The sequence below is a fragment of the Gorilla gorilla genome, chromosome 3, assembly GCF_029281585.2.
Source record: "Gorilla gorilla gorilla isolate KB3781 chromosome 3, NHGRI_mGorGor1-v2.1_pri, whole genome shotgun sequence".
Classification (NCBI taxonomy): domain Eukaryota; kingdom Metazoa; phylum Chordata; class Mammalia; order Primates; family Hominidae; genus Gorilla; species Gorilla gorilla.
The window spans coordinates 167,308,131-167,334,144 of NC_073227.2; the positions used below are offsets into that span (position 1 = coordinate 167,308,131).

The 26,014-nt window shown below is 38.8% G+C and overlaps 1 protein-coding gene across 2 annotated transcripts in view; it reads right to left on the minus strand.

Moving 5' to 3' along the window:
* The window catches only part of SLC10A7 (solute carrier family 10 member 7), a 268,772-nt gene that overhangs the window by 22,502 nt on the left and 220,256 nt on the right, over window positions 1-26,014 (minus strand). For both annotated transcript variants that reach the window (XM_055384110.2, XM_031010511.3), the window contains exons 8-10: window positions 18,515-18,680; window positions 17,514-17,565; window positions 6,696-6,769 (exon numbers count right to left, since the gene is read on the minus strand). In XM_055384110.2, the coding sequence (XP_055240085.1) occupies window positions 6,696-6,769; window positions 17,514-17,565; window positions 18,515-18,680 (292 nt within the window). The remainder of the gene's footprint in view (window positions 1-6,695; window positions 6,770-17,513; window positions 17,566-18,514; window positions 18,681-26,014) is intronic.

Genomic DNA, 26,014 nt, shown 5'->3' on the forward strand with positions numbered 1-26,014 from the left:
TATTGAAAATGTGTTGAGTAAATCAAAAAAGGTATAAAAACTGTTACATAAGCTGAATAAAATAATAATCTAAATAAAAGTAATCTTATATTATGCAAATTAAGAATCATTTTAAGTCTTAATTTAGCTCTGCTTCCTACATGGTATCAGAAATTTGGATTAAAGTTCAGTGAAGGCCTGGTGCAGTGGCTCATACCTGTAATCCCAGTGCTTTGAGAGGCTGAGGTGGGAGGATCGCTTGAGGCCAAGAGTTTAAGATCAGCCTGGGCAACATAACGAAGCCCCCATCTCTACAAAAAAATTTTTAAAAATTAGCCAGGCATGGTGGCTCAGGCCTGTAGCCCCAGCTACTCAGGAGACTGAGGCAGGAGGATGGTTGGAGCGCAGGAGTTGGAGGCTGCAGTGAGCTATGATCATGCCACTGCACTCCAGCCTGAGTGAGAGTGAGACTCCATCTAAAAAAAAAAAAAATCCACTGAAAAAGGGACAGCAGAAGCCAAAGCCTACATGGTGACTATTTGAGGAAGAAGGTAAAACCTTCTCGCTAAGCAAGCTATAAAGCAATCTTTTTTAGACCTTGGGTTGTGACCCATTAGTGAGCTGCAAAATCAATTCCGGATCACATTGTAAAATATATTTCCAATGTAGATTGTGGTTAAAAACATTTGACATGGAGGAAGAAGAGGAGGAATAAAGCATGAGAGTATCAGGGTGAACATCTGGCATATCATTAAGATGAATGATACTTGAGGGTCAAGCTGGAGATCTTTCAGAGAAGCTTTAAGATCTTTAATTTCATAGCTGCTGTCTAGAACCCTGGGGACTTTCTAAATTTTGATTGCAAAGTCTAGATATGCTAGCAATGATTTTCAGATACCATATTCTGAATAAAAAATCCAAACCAAAAATAGTTCAAAAATCTCTAAAGAATATTATTGTATCACTTTGTTTGAGAACTTCCATTTCTCTCTTTCTTTATGTGGATCAGAAAATAATAGCACAAAATGACAGACACTCCCTCACTTTTCTTTAGCCTGGTGGTAAAAATCTACTAGGTCCATAATTTTAGCAGCATCTTTAAGAATCTGTCAAATGGCAAAGACTCCCAAACTGCCTTTCGTCACAGAACTGTAACTCTGAAGGAAATTGCATGACAGGAATATATTTATGGCTACACTCCAAAGATAGTCTTCTATTTTCTGTCGTTCCTCTGGATTTCTATTTCAACTTTAATGGGTTACTGTGAAACGGCAATGTGGCTCTTAGTTTGCAAGAATGGAGTGTAGACAGTGTTGCCTCATGAAAGGTAAGGCTGGCTCACTAGATCTACTTTAAATAGAATATAACTTTTTATTAATAATAAAGAAAATGTAAGAAATGAGTATCAGTTTATGACTGGGCCACATGGAGATATATGTTTATGGGAGCAATTACATTTGTTAAGTATTTTAGAACTGTCTTATAACCAGCAGTGTAATCAGAAATAATTTTCTTTTTAAACAATTAATAAAACAATTCAAACCCATGCCAAGATCAAATATTTATAATACTTGGATCCAGTAAAGCAATTTTTGGTCTTCAAAGTGTTTTCATATCCTATAATCCAATGCAGTTCTGGAAGTTAGGAGGCCTGGAATATAGTTTTTGAGATATGATCTGGGATAAGTTTAAAGATTTTTTTCTATGCTTTCATTTATTTGTATGCACAATAAGGCAACAATTACTGACTTGCTAATATTCAAGATTGTTTAGGTAACATTATATTACAGGGTTAGGAGCTTTAATCTTTTAGACCAATTGTAGAGTAGTTTTATTAAGGTAAGATTCTTTATGTACCAAGTAGAATAGGCTTTGTGTGGAAAATAATACCAGAAATGCAAACTTTTGTATTTCAAATCAATTTCCTCTTGACAAAATGACTCAAATGTTATTAAATGAGACTTTTAGCCGAAGTTGTAGGTAATTCTTTAACATTCCTAAGAAACTTCCAATCAAATGGAAAACAAGATCCTTTTAAGACTGTTTCTCCTAAGACAGTATGGAGGGTCTGAAGGTATTTTTTAATCTCTTTAGGAAGAAGCTATAGACATATTTCCTTTTCTGTAATATGTTAACATTATTTATATAACTATTCCTTTCAAGAACTTATTTCCTTTGCGCACATAATAGGGAAACTTGTTATTTCATAGAGCAGAAATATCAGTCACAGACTCATAGAAACTTAATACTGGAAGGAATCTCAAGTGTCATTTTGTCCATCTTCTCATTGCATGGATGAGGAAATGAGGCCTATGGCAATTAAGTGATTTGTTCCAGCTTTTGGTGAGAGAACTGGAACAGGAATCCATACTAGAATCAGGGATGTGCTCTTTATCCTATGTCTACCAGAAAGCTATATTCTTTTAGCTTAATGCACAGGTTCTTGTCATAGTTCAGCTGTGTAACTGCAACTAGACCCATAATTAAGTACATATAAACAATGTAAGAAATAGTTGCCTTGATTTGCCTTTGTACACAAATGTCTGTAAATGGCAAGATATACAGTGGACTTTTAATAAGCATTGATGATGATACTGTATTTAATATTTAATTAGCATTCATTCAATTCAGAAGTACTTTTGGAAATAAGAAATTTGGAGTCTTGCCATTGACTGCTAATAGTCAGCTGACATATTCTGAGGTTATGTGCTTTCAGTTTGCTATTTAAAAACATTAAAAACTAACACAAACATGCTTCACTTAAGGACCTCAAATGTCCTGAAACATTTGCTTGCTAAGTGTTGTGAGAAAGTTTTCTGCATATATTGGAACTCTAGATAAGCAAAGTGATTTGAATACTCAAGAGAAAAAGATAAATAAGATGAAAGTAAAATGCCAATTCCACAGGATATCTTGGATCTAATTTCTTTCTTGATGAGATCTATTGACTGACTGTGCACCAAGCCATTATTAACTAGGATACAAGCTGTTCTTCAATCTCTGCTATGTAAAATATCTTTTCATTATTACATAAAAATTGCCATCAAACTAGAGAATACTTTGGGAGAGTTCATGGCTTTTATGGCAACCCACAGCAAGTGATGCTGTCTTGACAAAATACAAAATTACCTCCAACCCTGAGCTGAAACTATAGGAGAGCAGCAAACAAGCCCTGTAGTATTGTTTTAGATGAAGCACAGTGATAGCTCTGCACTTCCTTCAGGCCTCCTCTTTCTTCCTGAACGAACTCCAGGGAATGGCATCATGTCAGGCTTTCCAGATGGATTATGTGAAGCCATAGCTCAATGTCATTTTCAATAGGAAGCCTCATAATTAAAGGTCAAATAGTCACTTCATCTGCAATCAATCAATAGAAAAAGTACTAATACGAAGAACTAATCAATCAATGGCAAATGCACTAATAAAAGCAATGAATCACATTCAGCATGTGTGTAGATGCAAGTACAAGGAAGAGATCGAGATAGGGCAAAAGCAAGAACAATAAAATAAATCGAAGGTGTATATAAGAGAATACTCAGAAAGCTTCTCAAGCAAGAGTTTTCATGTTTGGTTTATTAGTTACATGGTTGCCTCTTGGCCTGCAATGATTTATTCTTAAATACAAATACTAGATATAATAATGAATGGTATTTTATATTTCACTTAATGTACTCTATGTGAGATGTTAAAGATGTATATACACATATATACACACATATATATAAAATCAGAAGAAATACTATGATAGTAACTGCAAAGGGAAAGATGCATTTTTAAAGTGCCAAATAGTTATATTATAATCTGTTACATTTCATCTTTGTGTCAGCAGTGAGAGAAAATATAACTCTAACTGATATTACCTAAAATTTCCCCTTGCTTTCTGGACTATGAAGTCCTCATACTCCTTGTGATGTTCTTGCATTTCCATGCAGGGATGTTGATATTTTGGAGGCTGTGTGTGTATGGGATCAAGCGGTATGTGAGAAATCTCTATACCTTCCACTCAATTTTGCTGTGAGCCTTAAACTGCTTTAAAAAACTAAAGTTTATTAAAAATAAAAACAAACAAAAAAGAATTTCCATTAAGGACTATTATCAGCCTATATCTCAGGTCACTGTCATGGCCTATCCTCTGTACCAGAGATGTCAGGTCACCAGTAGATCCATGCATTGGATCTTGTGAAAATGGATACAGTGAATTTATAGTGCTTAACAAGAACATTCTAGCATTAGCATCTAAACATCCCTTGCTGTATGGGGGAAATAGCGGTGAACTGTCTGAGATAAGGGAAGCAGCAAAGAGGGCATTTTCATAAATACTATCTAAGAGACTGTAAGACAGAAGCCAAATATGATCAAGGGATGACAGAATATTGGAGCTGGAAGTAAAATTACCTAATTTTAGAACCAAGGAAACTGAGGCCCAGGAAAGTATCAGTGGAAGAGCCAGGATGAGTATTTAGGTCTTATAATTCCAAGACAGCGTATGTCTATCATGTTATGAAAGTAGCTAAGGATTACATAGATATTACACTAGTACAGCATCATACTGGAGGATCTATTTCATGGTAGAACACTGCAAAAGCAAACAGAAATCCAATTTAACCCAACCCTTTTTAGCAAAACAACTACTTCATAGCACCTATCTGTTTGCCTGAAAATTAGCTTTTGGAGAGTACAAAGGACAGAAAATATGACTTTAGGTTTAAGAAAAATAAAAAGACAAAAAACCCTGAATGGGTAGATATTCTGCTTATAGAAAAGCACACTGATCACACTGCTGTGTGCTTCTTGAGTAGGCGTTTTGCTCTTTGTTCAGCACAACCAGCTCTAGCACAGAACAGAGAAACAGAGAAAACCCTTTCTGGTTTTCCTGACAAAAGCAAGTCCTTAAAAGTATCCCAGAACTTGAAGTAAAATAAAACAAAAAAAAGAAAAATAAGAACAATCTTCAAAATAGAAAAAAAAAAAGTGGGTCAGGTTTGCAAGCCTGTTGCAGAAATGTGGGAATGTATTTGGTGCAGCCATGGTTCGGCCTATGCTCTAACGATACAGGTTCATTCGATCCCTGCACTCTGTGTATCTGAGGAGTCTGGCAGCATCTGCCTCTGGACTCACTAACTTTATAAAAGTCCCTCTGGTTTTAGAAGACCTGAGACACCAGGCAGTACATGACAATAACACACATGGGAAAGAAGTGTAAGATGATTTCCTTGAGGTCAACAACTAAAATACACTTGTTACATGAAAATCTACAAGACAGGGGTCAGGAGACTTGAACCTTGGGAGTGGTAACATAGTTGTAACTAACATAGTTATTAGTAATCAATAAGAATAGCTACACCTTATAGAGTACTCACCAAGTGCCAGGCAGCACAGCAAGCTATTAGATGGGCTCTCTCATGTAGTCCACATCAATCTACTTACAGTATGATTATTGCACACATCTTGTCATTTATTGACTACCTATTATCTACCAAGTGCTGTGCCAGGTACTTAACAAATTTAAACTTTAATCTTTACAACAGCCTTACAAAATGAGTGTTATTCTCCCCCTTCTACAGATGAAAAGGTTAAGGTTCAGGGAAGTTAATTGATTTGTCTAAGGTCACAAAATTAGGATTGGAATATGGTTTCTAAGACTGTTTCAACTTCAGTTTAATGATGATTATAGCTACACAGATACAAAAATAGAGCAGTGCATAGACTATATACATATAATTCAAATAAGCTGAAGCTCTCAATAACAACTGCTCCTAAGGGTTTGTCCAATTTCTAAATGATGTTCCAAACTTGGTAAGACTGACAGTAGACTATCAGACAAATATGTTTGGGATTAATAAAAACATTATGAAATGTCTTCATTTTCTAGTTCACAGACTGAATTTCCTTAACATAAGCAGACTAAGAACATTGTAATGATTCTTCATTCTCTTAAGTGACTCATGTGCTAAAATGTAGAGAGATTTTTAATATGAGTTTTTGCCATAACATGCCCACCACCCCAAGGAGTTTGTGACTGATGTATATTTCAATAAAGCTTCTTATTACTTAATGACTTTTAATGACTAAAAACATAGATTCCGGATGTGTAACAGGTTATTGGGATAATGCCACTAATTGGATAAAGCTAAGTAGAAAATAGCACTTTTCTTCTTAATCCATTTTTGTCCATTAAATAAATACTTATTTCACTTTTAGTGCTAATCTGATTGAGTTAATGATAACTATATTGTTTCTTTATAGAAATAACATTCAGAAATAAGCATCAAACTAATGTCAATATCAAATTAGAGTAATAACATTATTCTCACCTTGCTCTGAGCTGCTGGAAAATAAGTTAATCTTTTCCAGGGACAACTCTAGGGCCTGCCAAAGCAATGTTTTTGCCAATTCCCTATTTAGAAGTAGTTTTCACAGCATCTCCACCCCTGCTCTAATGTTAACATTCTACATTTGTAATCTTGTATGAGAATTGAAAATATGATTATAAATTAAGCTAAGTTTTACAGTGTTAATTTTGGCCCACAGAGATTTGTTCAATCAAATAACAGAATTTCAAAGCAATGACCCACCGTCACTTTGCTACTGTTCCTTATCTAATAGTGTGGACAACACCCCATTCCATTTAATTTGAAGAGTTCTTTGAATTTCAAAATCATAAGATGTAACTATATGAGGGTAATAGATGGTTTTTAACTCTGTGAATCACTTACCTAATGTAAGGGATTTGTGTGTAGAACAGAAAATGATAGCCACTGTGTCTGCTGGTGTGAAACCCGAATTATTCCTAGGGACAAAAAAAGATTTTGACAAATACTTTTATAAAAAGCCAATTTAACACATTCAAAATCAAATGTAGTACCTACCTTTATGTTAACATCCCTTTGATCAATCCTGGTGACAGTAGTAATTCTACACCCAAATGTACAGAAGTGTCTGGATTTCTTTTTAGAGAACTACTTCTGAGTCATTTATCCATGAAAAGGAGAACAGTTGTAAAAATGTGTGGTGGAGGTCGCCTAAGATCACGTATATAATCAGCCCCTGGAGCAGGACTGATTATAAAAATAATGCAACAAGGAACTCTAAGTCTGTAGGTTGCCACTTGAAATTTACCCAGTGGCTTGAAAGGATAAATATATCTCTAAAAATGCTCTTTTCAAGGAGCAACACATCCTTTTGGTAGCAAACACACACTTAAGAATACAGGGTATGAAAAAAGATTTAACATCACATATTTTAGTAAAAACAAATTATCATTTTTTGAGCAGTATCATGTATAGGCACTTCTCTAATGTCTTTACATGTAAAAGCAACAACCCCAAAAGGCAAGTGATGTAATGTTCCTATTTACAGATGAGAAAACTGAGGCACACAGAAGTGTATAACGTACTCAGGGCCCATGGTAGTAAGTGACAGAGCCAGGATTCAAACAGAGTCTAGTTCCTAGGCCTGTGTTCTTAATTACTATATTCTACTATTGTTATATACTATGTTAAACATTAAAAAAAAACCTCACTGAGTCAAAACTAATTAAATGTTGTGGGGAGTCAGTACTGGGAATTGGATGTCATAATCAGATTTCCTGTTTTAGATAATAAGGGTTTAGAAAGCCAAAAAAGTTAAAAATGTCATTGTTATGATTGTGCCCTTATATTTTAGAAACTATTCTTTCCTGTGGAGTCAGGATATCAGGATTTGACTATATAGAGTCTATTCATTCCCTGCTCTGAACTCTGACAGAAGAGTTAGCAAATGGAAAAATGTTCTAGAAACTGACTCCATGTATACAGTTGCAGATATAACAATGTACCTGATTTTTAAGGCTCCCTAAGGAAAGAGACCCAATCATTTCCCTTAGTAATCTCATCCCCATGCACGACTTTTGCTGGGAGAAAAATCTTCCCTAAATAGATTGCACATCCTGTTTTTCTTGTTGTATACCTACAGGAGGAGAGAAGAGTCCCCTCAACTCCCCCCCGGGTTCCCCCATCACCCCACCCTGCTTCCTCATCCCCTGTGCCTGTGTCAAGAGAATATTTAAAATGGCCTTTGGTCTCTCTTCTGAAAAGGCATGCATGTTTCTGCTTCCTAACCAGTCGTACTTCTAAGCTGTTTCTTGATAACTTTCAAACTGAATTTTTGGTGTCTCACTTCAGTTGAGGATTCCCCATGGATGCATACCATATACTCTTATTGAGTATAATAAGACTGGCTTAATTGTTTCTACATTTTATTCTCATATTGATATTGTAATACCATTCTTGTTTTTTAAACATTGCATTACATGGCTTCCATATTTCTTCATCCCTTTATTCCTCACAGTAGACCTAATGGGGAAGGAGTTCCATAAGGTTCCGTAAATGCATGGGCTGAGAGATGAAAGCACTACAGACATACATGAGAAAGAGGAGAGGAGAGAGAAATAGAGTGCTTTCAGCTGAAAGAGAAGGATCACCTCTAGCTTGGCAGGGAAAGTAGGAGATGATGATAGAGCACAAATAACCTTCTGGGAAAAAATAACAATTGAGCTGAGCCTTAAAGAATAGATTTAGATATGTGCAGATGTGTGTTTTAGATAGGGGACAGTGAGACTGCAGTACGGGAGCGTAGGGGGCAGTTGGCAAAGAACAGATTCTTCAGGCTGACTTGTGTGCAGGGACACTGGCTCATGATCAGGAGTACGGAGTTGATATGATGGGATAAGGGGAACTGCTGAAGGACTTGGGACAGTAGAATGACATAAGTAGATCCATTCTTAAGGAGAAGTGATCACACAGCATGGTGTAAGACTGAAGATGGTGAGGCTGGGCAGGAAGCAAGGAGCTCTAAGGGCCTAAAGAATCAGAGTGAAAACAGGAGATGGTGGAAAGAGACATGGAGATAGGATGAAAAGAATTTCTGTTAATTTCTGTGCAATAGTACCTCCCAATAGCTCAAGAGTGCAGGCTTTTGGAGCAAACACACCTGATTTTAATTCCAGGCCATCCTTTTTCTCATATGTAGAATGAGTATAAGACCTTCTGACTCTTAGGATCAATTGTGGGGATAAATGTCAGTGCTTGTTAAGAATGTGGCACAATGTAAATGTCGAACACAAGCTAGGGGATATTGATATTATTATTATTGCTTTGAGAGAGAAGGAAGAATCAAAGAGAAATTGGAAATTTTGAGTATATGGAACCAAGAGGAGCATTAAGGAAACAGAGAATTAAAGAGGAGGCTCAGTGAGCCTTGGGAAGGAGGCCAAGGAGTTGATGCTGATGTATGCTGGATTTGTAGTGGTGAGAAGGACTGAGTTTGTAGTGGTAAAAAGGACTGTGTTTGGAGTGGTGAGAAAGACTGTGTTTGGAGTGGTGAAAAGGACTGAATTTGGAGTGGTGAGAAGGACTGAACTTGGAGAGGTGAGAAAGACTGAACTTGGAGTGGTGAGAAGGACTGAGTTTGGAGTGGTGAGAAGGACTGTGTTTAGAGTGGTGAGAAGGACTGAGTTTGGAGTGGTGAGAAGGACTGTGTTTGGAGTGGTGAGAAGGACTGTGTTTGGAGTGGTGAGAAGGACTGTTTGGAGTGGTGAGAAGGACTGAGTTTGGAGTGGTGAGAAGGACTCTGGAGTGGTGAGAAGGACTGAGTTTGGAGTGGTGAGAAGGACTGAGTTTGGAGTGGTGAGAAGGACTGTTTGGAGTGGTGAGAAGGACTGTGTTTGGAGTAGTGAGGGCTTGTGTTTGGAGTGGTGAGAAGGATTGTGTTTGGAGTGGTGAGAAGGACTGTGTTTGGAGTGGTGAGAAGGACTGAACTTGGAGAGTTGAGAAAGACTGAACTTGGAGTGGTGAGAAGGACCGAGTTTGGAGTGGTGAGAAGGACCGCGTCTGGAGTGGTGAGAAGGACTGTGTCTAGAGTGGTGAGAAGGACTGTGTTTGGAGTGGTGAGAAGGACCGAGTTTGGAGTGGTGAGAAGGACCGAGTTTGGAGTGGTGAGAAGGACTGAGTTTGGAGAGTTGAGAAAGACTGAACTTGGAGTGGTGAGAAGGACCGAGTTTGGAGTGGTGAGAAGGACCGCGTCTGGAGTGGTGAGAAGGACCGTGTCTGGAGTGGTGAGAAGGACTGTGTTTGGAGTGGTGAGAAGGACTGTCTGGAGTGGTGAGAAGGACTGAGTTTGGAGTGGTGAGAAGGACCGTGTTTGGAGTGGTGAGAAGGACCGTGTCTGGAGTGGTGAGAAGGACTGTGTTTGGAGTGGTGAGAAGGACTGAACTTGGAGAGTTGAGAAAGACTGAACTTGGAGTGGTGAGAAGGACCGAGTTTGGAGTGGTGAGAAGGACCGCGTCTGGAGTGGTGAGAAGGACCGTGTCTGGAGTGGTGAGAAGGACTGTGTTTGGAGTGGTGAGAAGGACTGTCTGGAGTGGTGAGAAGGACTGAGTTTGGAGTGGTGAGAAGGACCGTGTTTGGAGTGGTGAGAAGGACCGTGTCTGGAGTGGTGAGAAGGACTGTGTTTGGAGTGGTGAGAAGGACTGAACTTGGAGAGTTGAGAAAGACTGAACTTGGAGTGGTGAGAAGGACCGAGTTTGGAGTGGTGAGAAGGACCGCGTCTGGAGTGGTGAGAAGGACCGTGTCTGGAGTGGTGAGAAGGACTGTGTTTGGAGTGGTGAGAAGGACTGTCTGGAGTGGTGAGAAGGACTGAGTTTGGAGTGGTGAGAAGGACCGTGTTTGGAGTGGTGAGAAGGACCGTGTCTGGAGTGGTGAGAAGGACTGTGTTTGGAGTGGTGAGGACTGAACTTGGAGAGTTGAGAAAGACTGAACTTGGAGTGGTGAGAAGGACCGAGTTTGGAGTGGTGAGAAGGACCGCGTCTGGAGTGGTGAGAAGGACCGTGTCTGGAGTGGTGAGAAGGACTGTGTTTGGAGTGGTGAGAAGGACTGTCTGGAGTGGTGAGAAGGACTGAGTTTGGAGTGGTGAGAAGGACCGTGTTTGGAGTGGTGAGAAGGACCGTGTCTGGAGTGGTGAGAAGGACCGAGTTTGGAGTGGTGAGAAGGACCGAGTTTGGAGTGGTGAGAAGGACTGAGTTTGGAGAGTTGAGAAAGACTGAACTTGGAGTGGTGAGAAGGACCGAGTTTGGAGTGGTGAGAAGGACCGCGTCTGGAGTGGTGAGAAGGACCGTGTCTGGAGTGGTGAGAAGGACTGTGTTTGGAGTGGTGAGAAGGACTGTCTGGAGTGGTGAGAAGGACTGAGTTTGGAGTGGTGAGAAGGACCGTGTTTGGAGTGGTGAGAAGGACCGTGTCTGGAGTGGTGAGAAGGACTGTGTTTGGAGTGGTGAGAAGGACTGAACTTGGAGAGTTGAGAAAGACTGAACTTGGAGTGGTGAGAAGGACCGAGTTTGGAGTGGTGAGAAGGACCGCGTCTGGAGTGGTGAGAAGGACCGTGTCTGGAGTGGTGAGAAGGACTGTGTTTGGAGTGGTGAGAAGGACTGTCTGGAGTGGTGAGAAGGACTGAGTTTGGAGTGGTGAGAAGGACCGTGTTTGGAGTGGTGAGAAGGACCGTGTCTGGAGTGGTGAGAAGGACTGTGTTTGGAGTGGTGAGAAGGACTGAACTTGGAGAGTTGAGAAAGACTGAACTTGGAGTGGTGAGAAGGACCGAGTTTGGAGTGGTGAGAAGGACCGCGTCTGGAGTGGTGAGAAGGACCGTGTCTGGAGTGGTGAGAAGGACTGTGTTTGGAGTGGTGAGAAGGACTGTCTGGAGTGGTGAGAAGGACTGAGTTTGGAGTGGTGAGAAGGACCGTGTTTGGAGTGGTGAGGACTGTGTTTTCAAGAAATCTGGCAAAGGGAAGAAAAAGGTCACAGGATATTTGACTATGATTATAAAGAGAAAGTGAAGACACGGCAGAGAGAAATACCTGATGAACATAGGTCCCAAAGAGGCCTGAGAAGCCAAGAATAATGAAGTTATCTGGAACAGGGCATTTCCTAACATATCTGAGCTGGAAGCAAAAGTGAACAAGGGGAGTGAAAAATATGGAGATTTTTCAGGTAGAGAATGGGCAAGCAGAGGCAAGTTATGTCAGAGATTTTACTTTCTTTGTAAAGTGTGAGCCAACTTTGAGTTAATTCCAAGGCCTGGGAATCAAAGACATTAGAAAAGTTTGAAATTGGCAGATTGGAGAATATAAATTACAGTCAATTAACAATGAATAAAAAAACTTCCATGCAGGAGTGAGTGCCCTCCAGTGATTGTAGAACATGTAATGTGATCAGCTGTCCTAGGTAGGGGATGTTGTCCAGCAACGTTTGTGGTGTTAGGAGCGCTTCAAAAACTTTGTCTTTTGTGGCCCTTGTTTATATCAGCCATGGCTGCATCTGGGTTTATGCATTTGGTTTTCTTCCTAGAGTCTTGCACTACACTTTTCCTTTAGTAAACTGTGTTCGGCTTGATATCTTGTTCTTTTCAAGGTTACAGCACATTTCCAGTGTGTCACAGTCTCTCTGGTCAAGGAGGCTCTGAATTAATCTGGCGCTGGCTGCTACTCACTAGAGCAGCATTCACAATGTGGCTAAAGAGGATATTTGCAAGATACGCTTACTTGTCCTCTGTTTCAGGTAAGGAGGCTAAAGCTAGGGCCACACTGGGAGATTTCTGGCTCATTGCTCTCAGTAACACTGCTCTACAGTCTTATTGACAAAAAGTCCATGAGTGGGAAGGAGGATTAGAACCTTAAGGCATAAAAAGGGAACATTTAAGGTTAAAAACAATATTCCTCCTCAATAGGGTTGACTTGTACTCTAGCTATGTAGGACTGGAGCGCTGTACATCGGGGAAAGCTGATAGAGCAGATGCTCACTTAACCCTCTCTTCAGGAGGGTGGTAAATTACCACAGCATAAGCATTATTGAGCATTTTTCTAAGCACGTTGCAGCCAGTATTACTTCCTTCTCAGAAAAGCCATACAAACAGATAGTGTTATTGCTCTGCTTTTTCCAAAAACGGAACTGGAAACACAAGTAGGTTAAACAACTCCCCTAAAGTCACACAACTAGTAAGTTGGTTGCTCCAAACCTTGGTCATAAGTTTGCCCTTTTGAGAAAGACAATATTAAAACCAAAAACACTACAAAATGTAATGGGTGAGAGCAGCTATCTTGGTAAATAATCCACCCTTAGCCATACTCTGTCAAGGGGGACTTCATGGTACAAGGTCATGACAAGACCCAGAAAAATCAAGTGTCCTGTACATCATATTTGAGTAGTAATGACTAAAATTATTCTCACTGATTAACATCTCTATTGGGTCTGCTCACATTCTTGAAAGGAATCACATTACTATTTATTTTCTAACTCTACCTTATCTCTTTTTAATATTGATTTTCTTTTTATCCTGTTTTTAATGATTCTTTTGATCACTTTGCCTTCTCTTGAGATGTTTATTTCCTTTTCTTCCCAACTGGTCTTTTTATTCTTTCTTACAAAGCTTTCAATCAGTGTTTTCCACATAATGTTTATTTTGCCTTCCTTTGCAGTACCCACAGAGGAAAACATGTCAGGTTTTACTAGTAGAATCACAGAATGTGGAACAGAAAAGGTCCTTTGAGATACTTCTGTCTAAGCCCACTATTTTCAGAGGAGGAAACTTCCAAGTGAGGCCTCTTCTTTGTTAACCTCTGTACCTGTGTTTTGTCTCTGCTCGTTTTCAGAGAAGACCTCTTCCGTCATTAGCTGGGTGGCACTGAACAAGCTACCCAGGGTGCCAAGGCTTAGTTGCCTCCTCTGAAATGGTAAGAAAACTTACCATTAATGATCATCCCCATCTTCCTTGCCTGCTTCCCTTTCCCATTCTCCCATCCTGCTTCTCCCAGGGCTATGGTGAAAGGCAGATTGAGATATCTCACTGGAAATGTACTGATCAGAATTAAAACACATATACAAATATTTGTTTTCTTCCTTTTCCTTCATTAACAGTTTCTTTTGCCACTCTAATGACAATATAGGTTTCTGTTACTCTAGTTATCAGCCTACCAACCTTTTTAACTTTTTATATATTTTTAAAAGATTTCCAATTACTGCTTTCCTTTTCTAAGCTTTTTCAATGTGTGTGTGTGTTGTTTATTTTTTTTTAAATTTGCAGTTTCCCAAAGTTGCAGAATGGTTAGGTCATTGGATAGCTGACTCTTGGCTTGATGAATCAACTCATTTCCTAGCAACTGGGACAGAGAAAAGTAAAAAATAATGTATTACAAAGTAGCAAAGCTAACGCCCCATCTCTGATGATTAGTTTTGTTTTGTTTTTTTTTTTTTTTTTTTTGAGATGGAGTCTTGCTCTGTCACCCAGGCTGGGGTGCAGTGGCGTGATCTCAACTCACTGCAACCTCCGTCTCCCGGGTTCAAGCGATTCTCCTGCCTCAGCCTCTGGAGTAGCTGGGATTACAGGCGCATGCCACCACGCTGGGCTAATTTTTGTATTTTTAGTAGAGATGGGATTTCGCCATGTTGGCCTGGCTGGTTTTGAACTCCTAACCTCGTGATCCACCCACCTTGGCCTCCCAAAGTGCTGGGATTATAGGCGTGAGCAACTGCACCCAGCCAGATTTTTCTAAAAGTACAGAAATTCTTGGGCTGGGCGTGGTGTGTCACGCCTGTAATCCCAGCACTTTGGGAGGCCAAGGTGGGCGGATCACGAGGTCAGGAGATCCAGATCATCCTGGCTAACATGGTGAAACCCCATCTCTACTAAAAATACAAAAAATTAGCCAGGCGTGGTGGCGGGAGCCTGTAGTCCCAGCTACTTGGGAGGCTGAGGCAGGAGAATGGCATGAACCCAGGAGGCGGAGCTTGCAGTGAACCGAGATTGTGTCACTGCACTCCAGCCTGGGCGATGGAGCAAGACTCCATCTCAAAAAAAAAAAAAAAAAAAAAAAAGGTACAGAAATTCTCCAGGCAAGCCAGGAATTTGAGAACAGAGAATGAGGCTATGTGAGAGTTAATTTAGGCTTCAGACAAATTCGAAGTAAATCATTAGTAGATGATTATGGCAGGGGACAGGGCGGGGAGGGGGTGCAGAGAGGGAGAAATGATCAAGCTATATGCTGTCGTTTATTAAAGAATGTGCTGGTCTGACTGTAAGTCAAGGAAGTTAAAAACCTGACAGATGCTAGTTGCGGTGAATCATGCCTATAGTCCCAGCACTTTGGGGAGGTCAAGGTGGGAGAATCACTTGAGGCCAGGAGTTTAAGACAACTGGGCAACATAACAAGAGCTTGTCTCTACAAAAAATTACAAGTTAGCCGGGCATGGTGGTGTTTGCATGTAGTCTCAGCTAACTCAGGAGGCTGAGGTAAGAGGATCACCTGAGCCCATGAGTTTGAGGCTGTAGCAAGCTATGATGGCATCACTGCATTCCAGCCTGGGTGACAGAGCAAGCCCCTGTCTGCATTCCAGCCTGGGTGACAGAGCAAGCCCCTGTCTCTAAACCAAACCAAACCAAACCAAACCAAACCAAACCAAAACAAAACAAAACAAAACAAAACAAAAACCCTGACAGAACCTCAGTGAATGCAGAATAAGCAAGAAAAGAAGGATTTCAAAATTACAGATCCTTATGAAAGTCCAGTCTACTCCGTGCCGTAAATCTTAATTTCAGTTCAACTAGGTGTCACACTTCTGCCACCCATGCCTCCTTTAGCAGTCCCAGTAGTGGCTGCTCTATGTTCTATTTTTCAAGAAAATTTTTAGTCACTAACAGGATATCTGCATCCTAACTCATCCAATAGGAGGAGTGGTTCTGATGATCACTTTTGCCACAAGGACAAGCAAACAAACTGCCACTGAAAGGCAAATGTCTTTTCTAAGGTGATATAAAAAGCCATTTACAAAAAGAACTTTAAAATAGCTCCTGCTTTCAGACTTACCCAATTAAGTCACATTTTCTCTGTGACTTAATGGCTCCAGGCTTTACTCTTACTTCATAAATCACAATCTCTAGCTTGGGAAAATGCTTCAAATTACATCAATCAATAAGTTTTTATTGACTGTTTACAATCAGCCTAGTGCTATACCAAGTGCTGTGAGAGCCAAGTGCCTAATGTGAGAGCCTGCACCATCCACTGCTCTGACGCTTTTTCAAGCCTTATAAACAGCATAGGCTCTTTCCCTTGTGGTCACTCACTGCTATCGCCTGGCGTTCATGGGCTTTGCGATCTGGCTCAAGCCTACCTTTCCAGTTATTATTACTATTTCTAATCTTCCTCTACTCCTATTGTCTCACCATATCTTGATTTTTGTATGTGTCCACATTTGCATTATTGCTTCTTCTCCCACCAAGAACTCCCTCTTGGCATCTCTAACTGCTGAACAATTAGCCATTCTGTATGGCTCAGGTCAAGCCCCATCATTTCCATGAATCCTTGCTCTATACTCTCTTGGGAAGTGCTTCCTTCTTCTTTGAACTGAATACAGGTTGGCTTACTGTACCACCCAGAGGACACTTGGGTTATCAGTGCAAGATTGAAATCACCTCTTATTTGTGGCATTCCCATGGTAACTTTCTCTAACCAAAAGTTCAAGTAATATTTGTAACGTATAATAAAGGTGGAAAAATTTGCATTTGAGGTAAGCTTTTAAGAACAGGAAGGAGGAACCAGGACATGGAGATTAATTTGGATATGGGGACTGCCTAAGCAAGGGACAGAAATGAGAAAGCATGAGGTCTTTCCAGGGAGCAGCAAAGATTTTACATCAACCTAAAGCTTAGACAGCATGAATACTAGTAGTTGTTCATGAGACTGGAAAATAGACTAGATGACCTTGTCCCCCAAAATAAACTTCATTCTATAGGCACTGGATAACCATTGAAGATATCTGAACCAGAGAGCCATGATCGGAATTCTAGTCATTGGAAGCACTATGAAATGCATAACAAAAGTTGGGTGTAGAAATGGAATTATCAGTAAGATATCCATTGAAATAGCCTAGAGAGAAAGAGGCAACAAGAGCCTGAATTAAGGAAGTGGCTTTTGGAGCAGAAAAAATATTACAGAAGTAGGATCGGGAAATTAAAAAAAAAATGATGTGAAGGATTCCAGCTTGAGTAACTTTGAGGATGGTGGTTCACTAAAAATAAGGAAAGAAGAGAAAGAGGCAGTTTTTGGGAAAAACATGACTCCATTTTGAATATCTTGAGTCTAAGGTCTTGTTAAGACAGTCGAGTAAAGATATCTAAATGGTAAATGAAACATAGGGTTCAAACTCAGTTAAAAACATTGCAATGGATGGTTTGCACCTGAAAATCATCAGTATGAAGCTAACAGCTCAAGCCAGTAGAATGGAAGGGCCTGCCTAAGCACTCAATGTGGATAGACAAGATAAGGCCAAGGAAAGACCCTTTGTAACGTCTACAATTTGAAGGTGGCAGAAGGGAGGCAGAATGGTCAGGGAGACAGGAGAAAAACATATGTAAAAGGAGAAAAAAATATAAAAGTGTATAGTGGCATAGTAGCCAAGTAGACAGCATGATTCCTCATTTAGAAAACTAATAACAAGAGATACCGAATCACTTACCTTGTTGAAAAGATGAAAGTTAAAAGCATAAAACTCAGCTGGATAGAAAATACTGAAGAAAAAAAGATTGAATCTAAATTAGCACTCTAAAAGCAGTATTTGTAGCATACTTATTGGTATACTTGTTTTATCTAAAACTTATAGGAACTAAAAAAGAAAAACAAACAAATAAACCAAACAAGCATGCCTTGCTAAATTGAAAGAATCATTTAAATTAGTGGGACTCAGTCTGTTCTTATTGATGATATCCCCAGAAACAGTCTTTGTTATTGAGGGAAAACCTAAAGCCTCTTTAAGATTTGGTTATTTAATTTGGTCAATTTAGAAAGAGCTGGTTTATACTGTGAATATTTCTACAAATATCACAAATGCAGTAGCATACAATATACTTTAGAATATCAAAAGATTCTTTGATATTACAACATTAGTAACAGTTGTCTTTGGGATAACAGGATAAATAGAACAAAAGGTTGCTTTTTGAGCTTTAGCAGTTTCCTGCATTTTATAGTCTGCTGCTTCTCAAAATGAAATGATATTATTTTGGGTAAATTTTATTAGAAAATATGATGTAAATATTCATATTTTAACCAACGCAGCCAAGTTATTATACTTAGAAATAATAGTATCATATATTATAAATCCTGTTTTTAAATCACAATAAGGGGTAAGATCAGTTTAAAGTTATAATAAACTAAATTGGTGACACAGTGCTTAATCTAACATTTGCATCTGACAGGAATTAAGGCTTCTCTCACCTGACATCAACTACTATAAATCAGAAAATGGGGCAGCAGACGCAAAAACAAAGGAAATTACGATATAAGTGTAAAGCCGATGTATTTTAAAAGAACAGAATAAAGTCACTGAGTAAATGTAAAATAAAATTAAGCATTCATTTCTAGTCAAATTAACACTAGACATGAATTTAGAGAACACACAGTGCTACGCGTTGCTATTGAGGACACTGAGGGATAGCCAGGCTATCCCATTTTCCAACTTACTTATGAACAGTATGAGAACAAGGCTGAATTTATCCAGGTCAATATTTGGGTTAGAGAACGTGTCACAGAATGTTGTGTAGATGATCATGAGGAGTACACTGCTGCTGATAGCACCAAAAGGAGGCTTCTTTCTCTCAAGCCAATCCTTGATGTATCTTCGGACAATCTGAAATACAGAGATCAACAGGTTGCCTCTTTTCAGAGATGTAGGGAGTTGAAATGGGCATCACAAAGTGATTCTGACAGGAGAAAGACATAAAGGAAAGAGAATAATTTGGTTGATGGCCACAGTGGATTTCAAAGCTTCCCTGCCACACTACTCTTCTTCTGGGGAATTTAACATTTGTAGTGCAACTTCCACTGGGTGTCCATAATGAGAGTATATTTTCAACTGCATTCAAATCCATCCTTAATCATGCCAAATGCTCTTTGCTAGCTGTCACTGAGACATGCCCATTAAGCCTCCCCAAAGTTTATCTCCTCTGCTGATCCTAATGGATGTGTGTAATTATCACAGTCCCCTTTGCCTCAACAGACAATTCCAAGTGCAACTTTGGGAATCTTAAAAATCTGACATCTTCAAGAATTTCAAGACGGTAGATAATCGAAAGTGATCCATGGAACATATTAATATTTAAAACGCTAGCAATGCACCAGAAGTTTTTAATTAAATTATAACTCATGCTTGAAAAGCAAAAGTGCATGTGTTGTGGGAGTTTAAATAATTCAAACTCTGAATATCTAGAGTTTTTGTGAATCCAAAGACAAATGCCATTTGCATACTTTTAGAATTCCAGAATTAACATTTAAAAATGAATAAACCTGTCCTAACTCTCCTACAAAAGGATCAGTGAAATATAAAGTTATAGAGCAATTCTGTCTTATTTTAAAATCAGGTCATCTGAATATTAGTGATAACTTCTGTTTGGACATAAAAGTGAACCACTCTACTTAAAACATTGTTTCACTTTTGAAAGAAGCTGTACAAGTCCTATCATAAGGACGATAGCTGAGACATATTAAGTTTTGAGTCACTCATTATCCTGCATAATTGAACATGAGAATTCACAACAGGCTGAATTACCATGGATCCATTAGCAATAATGAGGTCAGGGAACTTATCCTGATAAGGCTGGTGGGGTTCTGTCATCATGTACTCTGTCACTAAAAAGGCTTAATTCGCAATGGAGCATATCTTTACAGATGCTCAAGAATAAAATAAACTACTCTCAATAGAATCTTTGAACAACTGGCTGTTGGATCAACTTCAACTGTTCTCAGGGACTCATGAAGTGAACTGACAGTGTATTAAAGGCAGTCTTGGCAGAAAGCTGACCAGCTGGTACCAGGTACAGGTACAAAATCCTGAAGGTTAGGTGGGGTGGGAATAAATGGAAAGTGTGTTAGATATTTTAAAAAATTGTAATTAATTTTCTTTAAAAAAGTAGATCTTGTAATTAAAGCCGCACCTGGATTCACAAAATACTATGGGGTTTATTTTGGGAAGGTGGGGGGAGTGTAGAAGTGATCCCAAACCATAGTAATTTATCTGGCATCCATTTCTTTCTTTAAATTTAAAACACAGTGATGTACAGAAAAATAGAAGCAGTTCTGTCACACAGCATTATGTACTGACATATTAGAACACAAATTTTGGACAATAGTGCTATAGGTATCATGGGTATCTAGATGTCTCCATGATCAGATATGTCACTGGGGTTGGTGGGTAGCTGGTCATTGGAAGGCTACAGAGGGACTTCATTTAAAGGGTCATTTCATAATCTATTGTGTTTGGTGGTACAAAACTGGTAGCTGCCCAAATTTAATATAATTCAACTCCTTTAGGAAATAAAATAAATGGAAATTACATGAAATTATTGAAATTGTTGCTGCCCTTCAATCTTGTTTTAATACACGATGGTTAAAAACACCACAAAAGTTCTCTCTCTGCAATAGGTTATAGAATGTATGATCCCAATTCCAAAAATAAGTGTCTTCCTCTCCTACCAGCATTGCCCTCCAACAAAATAAATAAATATGAATGAGGTGCAACTTGTAAGTGAAAACCATTTTAAAACCCAAGACAAATCTCTAATAATTAATCAACTGTATAAGCAATACAGATGTCCCTTGGTATCCACAGAGGATTGATTCTAGGACCTCTGTGAATACCAAATCCACTGATGCTCAAACCCCTGATAAAAATGTGTAGTGTTTGCATATAACCTACACACACCCTCCTGTACACTTTAAATCATCTCTAGATTACTTATAATACCTAATACAACTATTCACACATGTATTATACTGTAGTAGGTTGTTACACTGTACTTTTAAAATTTTGTATTATTTTTATTGCATTGTTATTTATTGTTTTTTTCCAATTTTTTTAATCTGCAGGTGGTTGAATCCACAGATGCAGAACCCACAAATACAAAGGGCCAACTGTAATTTGATTGAGTTAACCTAATAATCTCTTTCTTCATTTCAAAGTACTTATAGTACTCATAGTAGAATAGGACTCCCTCAGTATGGCAAGAAACAGGGTCTCCCAGGTCCACAATCCTTCTAGCCAAAATGTCTTTCTTCTAAACACTCCAATAAATTGATGGTGGATACCTAATCTCAATGAAGAAAAGAACTGGAAAGTTGGAAATGGACAGATGTACAAGTAAAACAGTAACCCTAGGGGAAAGCAGATTGTCTTTCACCATTTCTAGTCTTATTGTGATATTTGTCTACATTTTCTAAGTAAACCCTTTTATATCTTGCCAGGTTGCATAGAGCTTTTCCATCTTTCTCTAAAATTAAATTCACAAAGCAGCTGCTTTTGCACTATGTAGCTAGAAAGGCGTTAAAATGTTTCATAAACAAAAACTGGGTGAAGTAGTGTTGACATGCCTCAAAGATATGCTTTGGATATAAACTCCAGGAAACTTTATCTTCTCTTAGTTTAGCCACTTACACTTTTGATGTAATCATTCTGTATTTGTCAAGAATTCATGTCATTTTAAAATTCTCCAAACTTCTTTGCCTTATAGAAATCTTCAATAACCTTATAGGAAACAACACTTTGCTTGAGCTAGATCAACACAACCTGATATAGATGCCTCAGAATTCTCTCTTGGGAAAAAAGAAAATCCAAGATGAGGTGGGAAAAGGCATTCTGGTGAGGTGGCCAGTTCTATCTTCCTTCAGAATCTATACTAATTAATTTGCCCTCAGACCTCAGAGAAATGTAGGCGTTCAAAATTAAGTGACAAATCCTCATTAACCTGTTTACTTTTCCCTGTGAAGAGAGAAGGAAAAAATCTTCCATAGAAGCTTTTTTATTTTGTTGTCTCACCTTCAAAACTTTGATTTTCTTTATTCTAAATTAAATAGCAGGAAAGGGTAAAGGAAAACTTAAATTTGACTCTCTGTGCTTCTAATAAATGGAGCCACATATCAATTCCTGCATGACTTCCAAGTTGGAAACCTGTAAAAATGACATGTCTTAGGTGTAGAATGTCGATTCACTGAGATAGATATAAAGTATAACACCCATCATCTTAGTTTTCTTAATATTTTGTTAAAGTATTTCCTTGCTTTTTATTTCTATTATGTCTTTACCCTATTCATAAATTGATTTTTGAATAAGGATATATGATAGATAATGTTTCATGTTGTCTGAATTTTAAGACTTTTCTCTTCAAGGTGGTTTCAGTTTGTTTCTTCAATTTTTATCCTCTATTGCACTAAATCCATATAGTTTCATAAAGTTTTGTTTCTTCATTAATATCCTGTTTTAATATATAGTCAGAGATATGAAATCAAATCCAATTTCTGTAACACTTTATTTTTATTAAATATTGAGTAGATTCAAAATAAAACACTTGCCAAAAAAAATAAACAATAATAATAAATGGGCACAATGAACACTTATTATCTACTTCACTCTTTGAAAATTCTTCCCCTCTATTAATTCATTTCATTCTCATGAGAAAGGTCACACATTATTATTCTGCTGAGTTTACAATTGGAAACAGAAGCACAGAGAGTCAAGTCAACTTGCATAAAATGTTGAAAAGCTAGGGAGGTGGCTGAGTAGGACTACGACCCCTATTTCCTGAGGGAACCATGGCACAGGGGCTCAGGGTACAGACTCTGGAGCTACACTGCACCTAACTTTGAGTCCTGGCTCCAATCCTTACTTTGTGATGTTGGGAAAATTCCTTACTTTCCGTGTGCCTCATCTGTGATACAACAGTAGTTGTCTTGAGGATTAAGTAATTAAATAAATATAAAATGCTTTAGAGACTGGGCCTGTCCCTGGTACATGATCACTATTCTTATGTCCAAGTCTCAGTTTGATGATGTTTCTATCACTGATTATCAGTACACCTCACTGTTACTTTTCTCTCAAAGCATTTTCAGGTGAAGCAATGAAAATTGTTCATATCTAATATAATGCTATAAGTGTAAAACTCTACTAGTATTAATAACACTAACTTCAACTTTAATGGAAGACTAATATGAAAGGCCCATCTCAAACTGAAACAAATCACTAATGGAAAGACCAGAGAATGCATGAATGATAATGTATAGATATGCTTTTTTATTATTAATTTATAGGGTAAAAAGTAGGTTTTAGTGTGCTGCTTTAAAAATATTCAAGGTGATGGAAAATAAAAAGTGGTAGAATTTCTGTTTCATTGTTTATTTGTATACCACTCTTAAATATAATGCACAAAATAAGTATTTGTCACAAGCACTTAGATGTATTGAAAAGGTTTGTTGGAAAAGAAGAGAAAATGCTATGACGGCCGGCACAAATTTTCTTTCTTTCTAGATTGACAGAAGGAACAATCTCCTAACCATCTATGGAAAGGCTAATCTTATCTCACAGAGTCGTAGCACCTTCAGGGTAGAAGATACAACACACTTTGTTCTACAAATGAGGAAAGTGAGGCCTAGGAGCTGTGTGTGCAGCCAAGCAGTGAGGAAGACCAAACTACACCTCCCATCAAATCAGAGTCAGTCAATAATGATTTAAACCAAAAAGAAGTATTGTCTGGGGAAACAGAAAAATAAAATTCACTCTCAGAAATATAAATCACAAGCTGAATGACAAACTTTTATCACCAATAAAAGATTAAGAAAAATATATTCAGCTCATACTTCCTGGTCTTTTTCTTCTCCCTCTAGTTCCCATTTTCTGTTTAACCAGTAATGATAAAACCTCATTTTAAAAGATGCATATAACAATCCATACAAGCGTTTATTTTCATAATTTGGCACTCCTAGTTACAGTTGTGAAAGTAGCCTGCCATGCAGGACACCTGATTCCTCTGAACTAGCACATATGTGTACTGCTAACAGGGTCCTCAAAGATTACATCACACAGTTGAGGTGAGTCAGTAGATTAAACTAGGTAGACAAAGTCCCTGCTCTCATGGTGCTTACATTCTAGTTTAAGAGAGAAATAAAAAGCAAAACAACAAATAAACAAGAGGCAAAATAATGATACATACTAAGCTGAAGTTTAAACTAAATGATATGATAGTGACTGAGTTGCTACTGGGTAGCCACTCAAGGAGAGGGTGGGGAAAGGTCTTTCTGAGGATGTGAAAGGCGGCAAGGTGTTTCGTGCAGAAGGAACGGCCAGTGCAAAGGTTCTAAGGCAGGAACAAGACTGGCATGTTTGAGAAACAGAAGCAAAGTCAGTGAGACGTGAGCGCAATGGGCAAGTGGGAGAGTGTTGGGGAGGTAAAAGGGACTTGAAGATAGAGGATAAGGTAACAGTCCCTTTGAAGAGTAGAAAAAGAAACACTATAAGGAAGTAGCATAGGGTTTCTGGGAGGTGTTAGATGACACATTAAATGTGGGGTCATAAATTCAACACAAGAAAAGACCAATGTGTATTGCTCTCTGAGAAGCAAAGCTCAGCTGCTCCAGTAGAAGCGGGGTTGGGCCTTTGTGAAGCAGGTAAAACGGAGAGGTGAAGAAGCTGAGAGCTCTGCCAGGGAGTGAGGTGAATGACAGGCCATGGAATCTGAGCAGCTCCATTGCACGCGTGGAGTAGGCAGAGTTGGCTTTAACCAGGGTTGGGGCTTTTTGAGCAAGTACATCAAAGGGAGAAAGAGTGAAGGAGTTGAGAATAATTGCCAAGGAGGGATTATAATGGTAGACTAAGGAATCAAAGCTGGGTAAGAAGGGAAGTAAAGTCATGAGGATGGTGACTGAATGGTCAGTTAATCTGGGGTCTTGGTGAGACTGAAGAATTACTGAATAGAGTATGTGAGCTTAGTAGGTGAGGACAGGTATGGTGGCTATGAAGTGGGCTGCCTGAGATTGATCATCAAGGTCCAACAGGCCTGCTATAGCCCCATAGCACTTTTGTGTGTATTAGAAAAATCCCTTCTTTAATATACTTTGTTTCCTCCTGCCAGAACAATTTTAATAATAAATATTCAAACCTATGATGCCTATAAAGTGAGTGCACTTCTTTGAAATGCAGCATTGTTGTGTACCACACACTCTATACCACTGCAGGCAGAGATGACCTTGTGAGGTGGTGATTATAGGAGGAGGTGGCTGAGGTGGCACTGCCTGCCCTGGGCACCCCTGCCTGTGGAATGCTCCCCCTTCTCCAAGGTCCTGGAGGACCTGAGGATCATGCAGCAGCACTTATATAATAACATCTACTCAGATGTGTGGCTCTATCATTTATGTTAATGTACCTGTGGGCCAGTTACAGCACAGTTCATCCAAAGACTAAAGTCAGAGGAGGTGTTAGAAATATGGCTTTTCTTTAACATAAAATTTTGAAATATTTATTTTTTCTTGAACTTGTATCCTTAAAAAAGATACACTTTTTTTTCAGATATGTTTTTCAGGTGATGACTAGGAAAGAAGTAAGTCATTGTTATTGAGTACCTACTATATACAGACCTAAAAATATTATCCTGACCAAATGGCAACCTAGGGAAAATTACTGCTGGGTGCTCCCTGAAGATAAATTCAAAGTTCTCTTCAGTCAATCTTTTTATATATCTTACACCCTACTCTTGAATATGTTATTAAGTATACCTATAAATAGTAACCTATGGAGACCACCACTTAGGATGAAATAACAGATTAAGTACATGCATATGTACTGAGAGTTACTATAAGCAAGGAGGTAGGAAAATTAAGAAGATATAGTCTCTGCTTTTAGGAAGCTCATCAATAAATTATATTATTTCCTAATAAATTTATGAATCAAGTATGATGGGAGACGTGGAATTTAATCGAGGCCAGTCTAGGTCAGAGCAGGCAGGCGTCACATTAGAGGGCACCTCTGTAACAAGTCTTCAACAATGAGTAGGAGTTTGCTGGCAATACAGTCAAAGGCATGGAGCAGTGAGGGGCCATGGTCAGGTGAAGGATGATGAGTATGCAGCACGGGAAAAGCAGAGCCCTAAGGAGAGGAGTGGTGGGAGGTGGCACTGGAGAAGCAGGTTGGGCCAGACTGTGAAG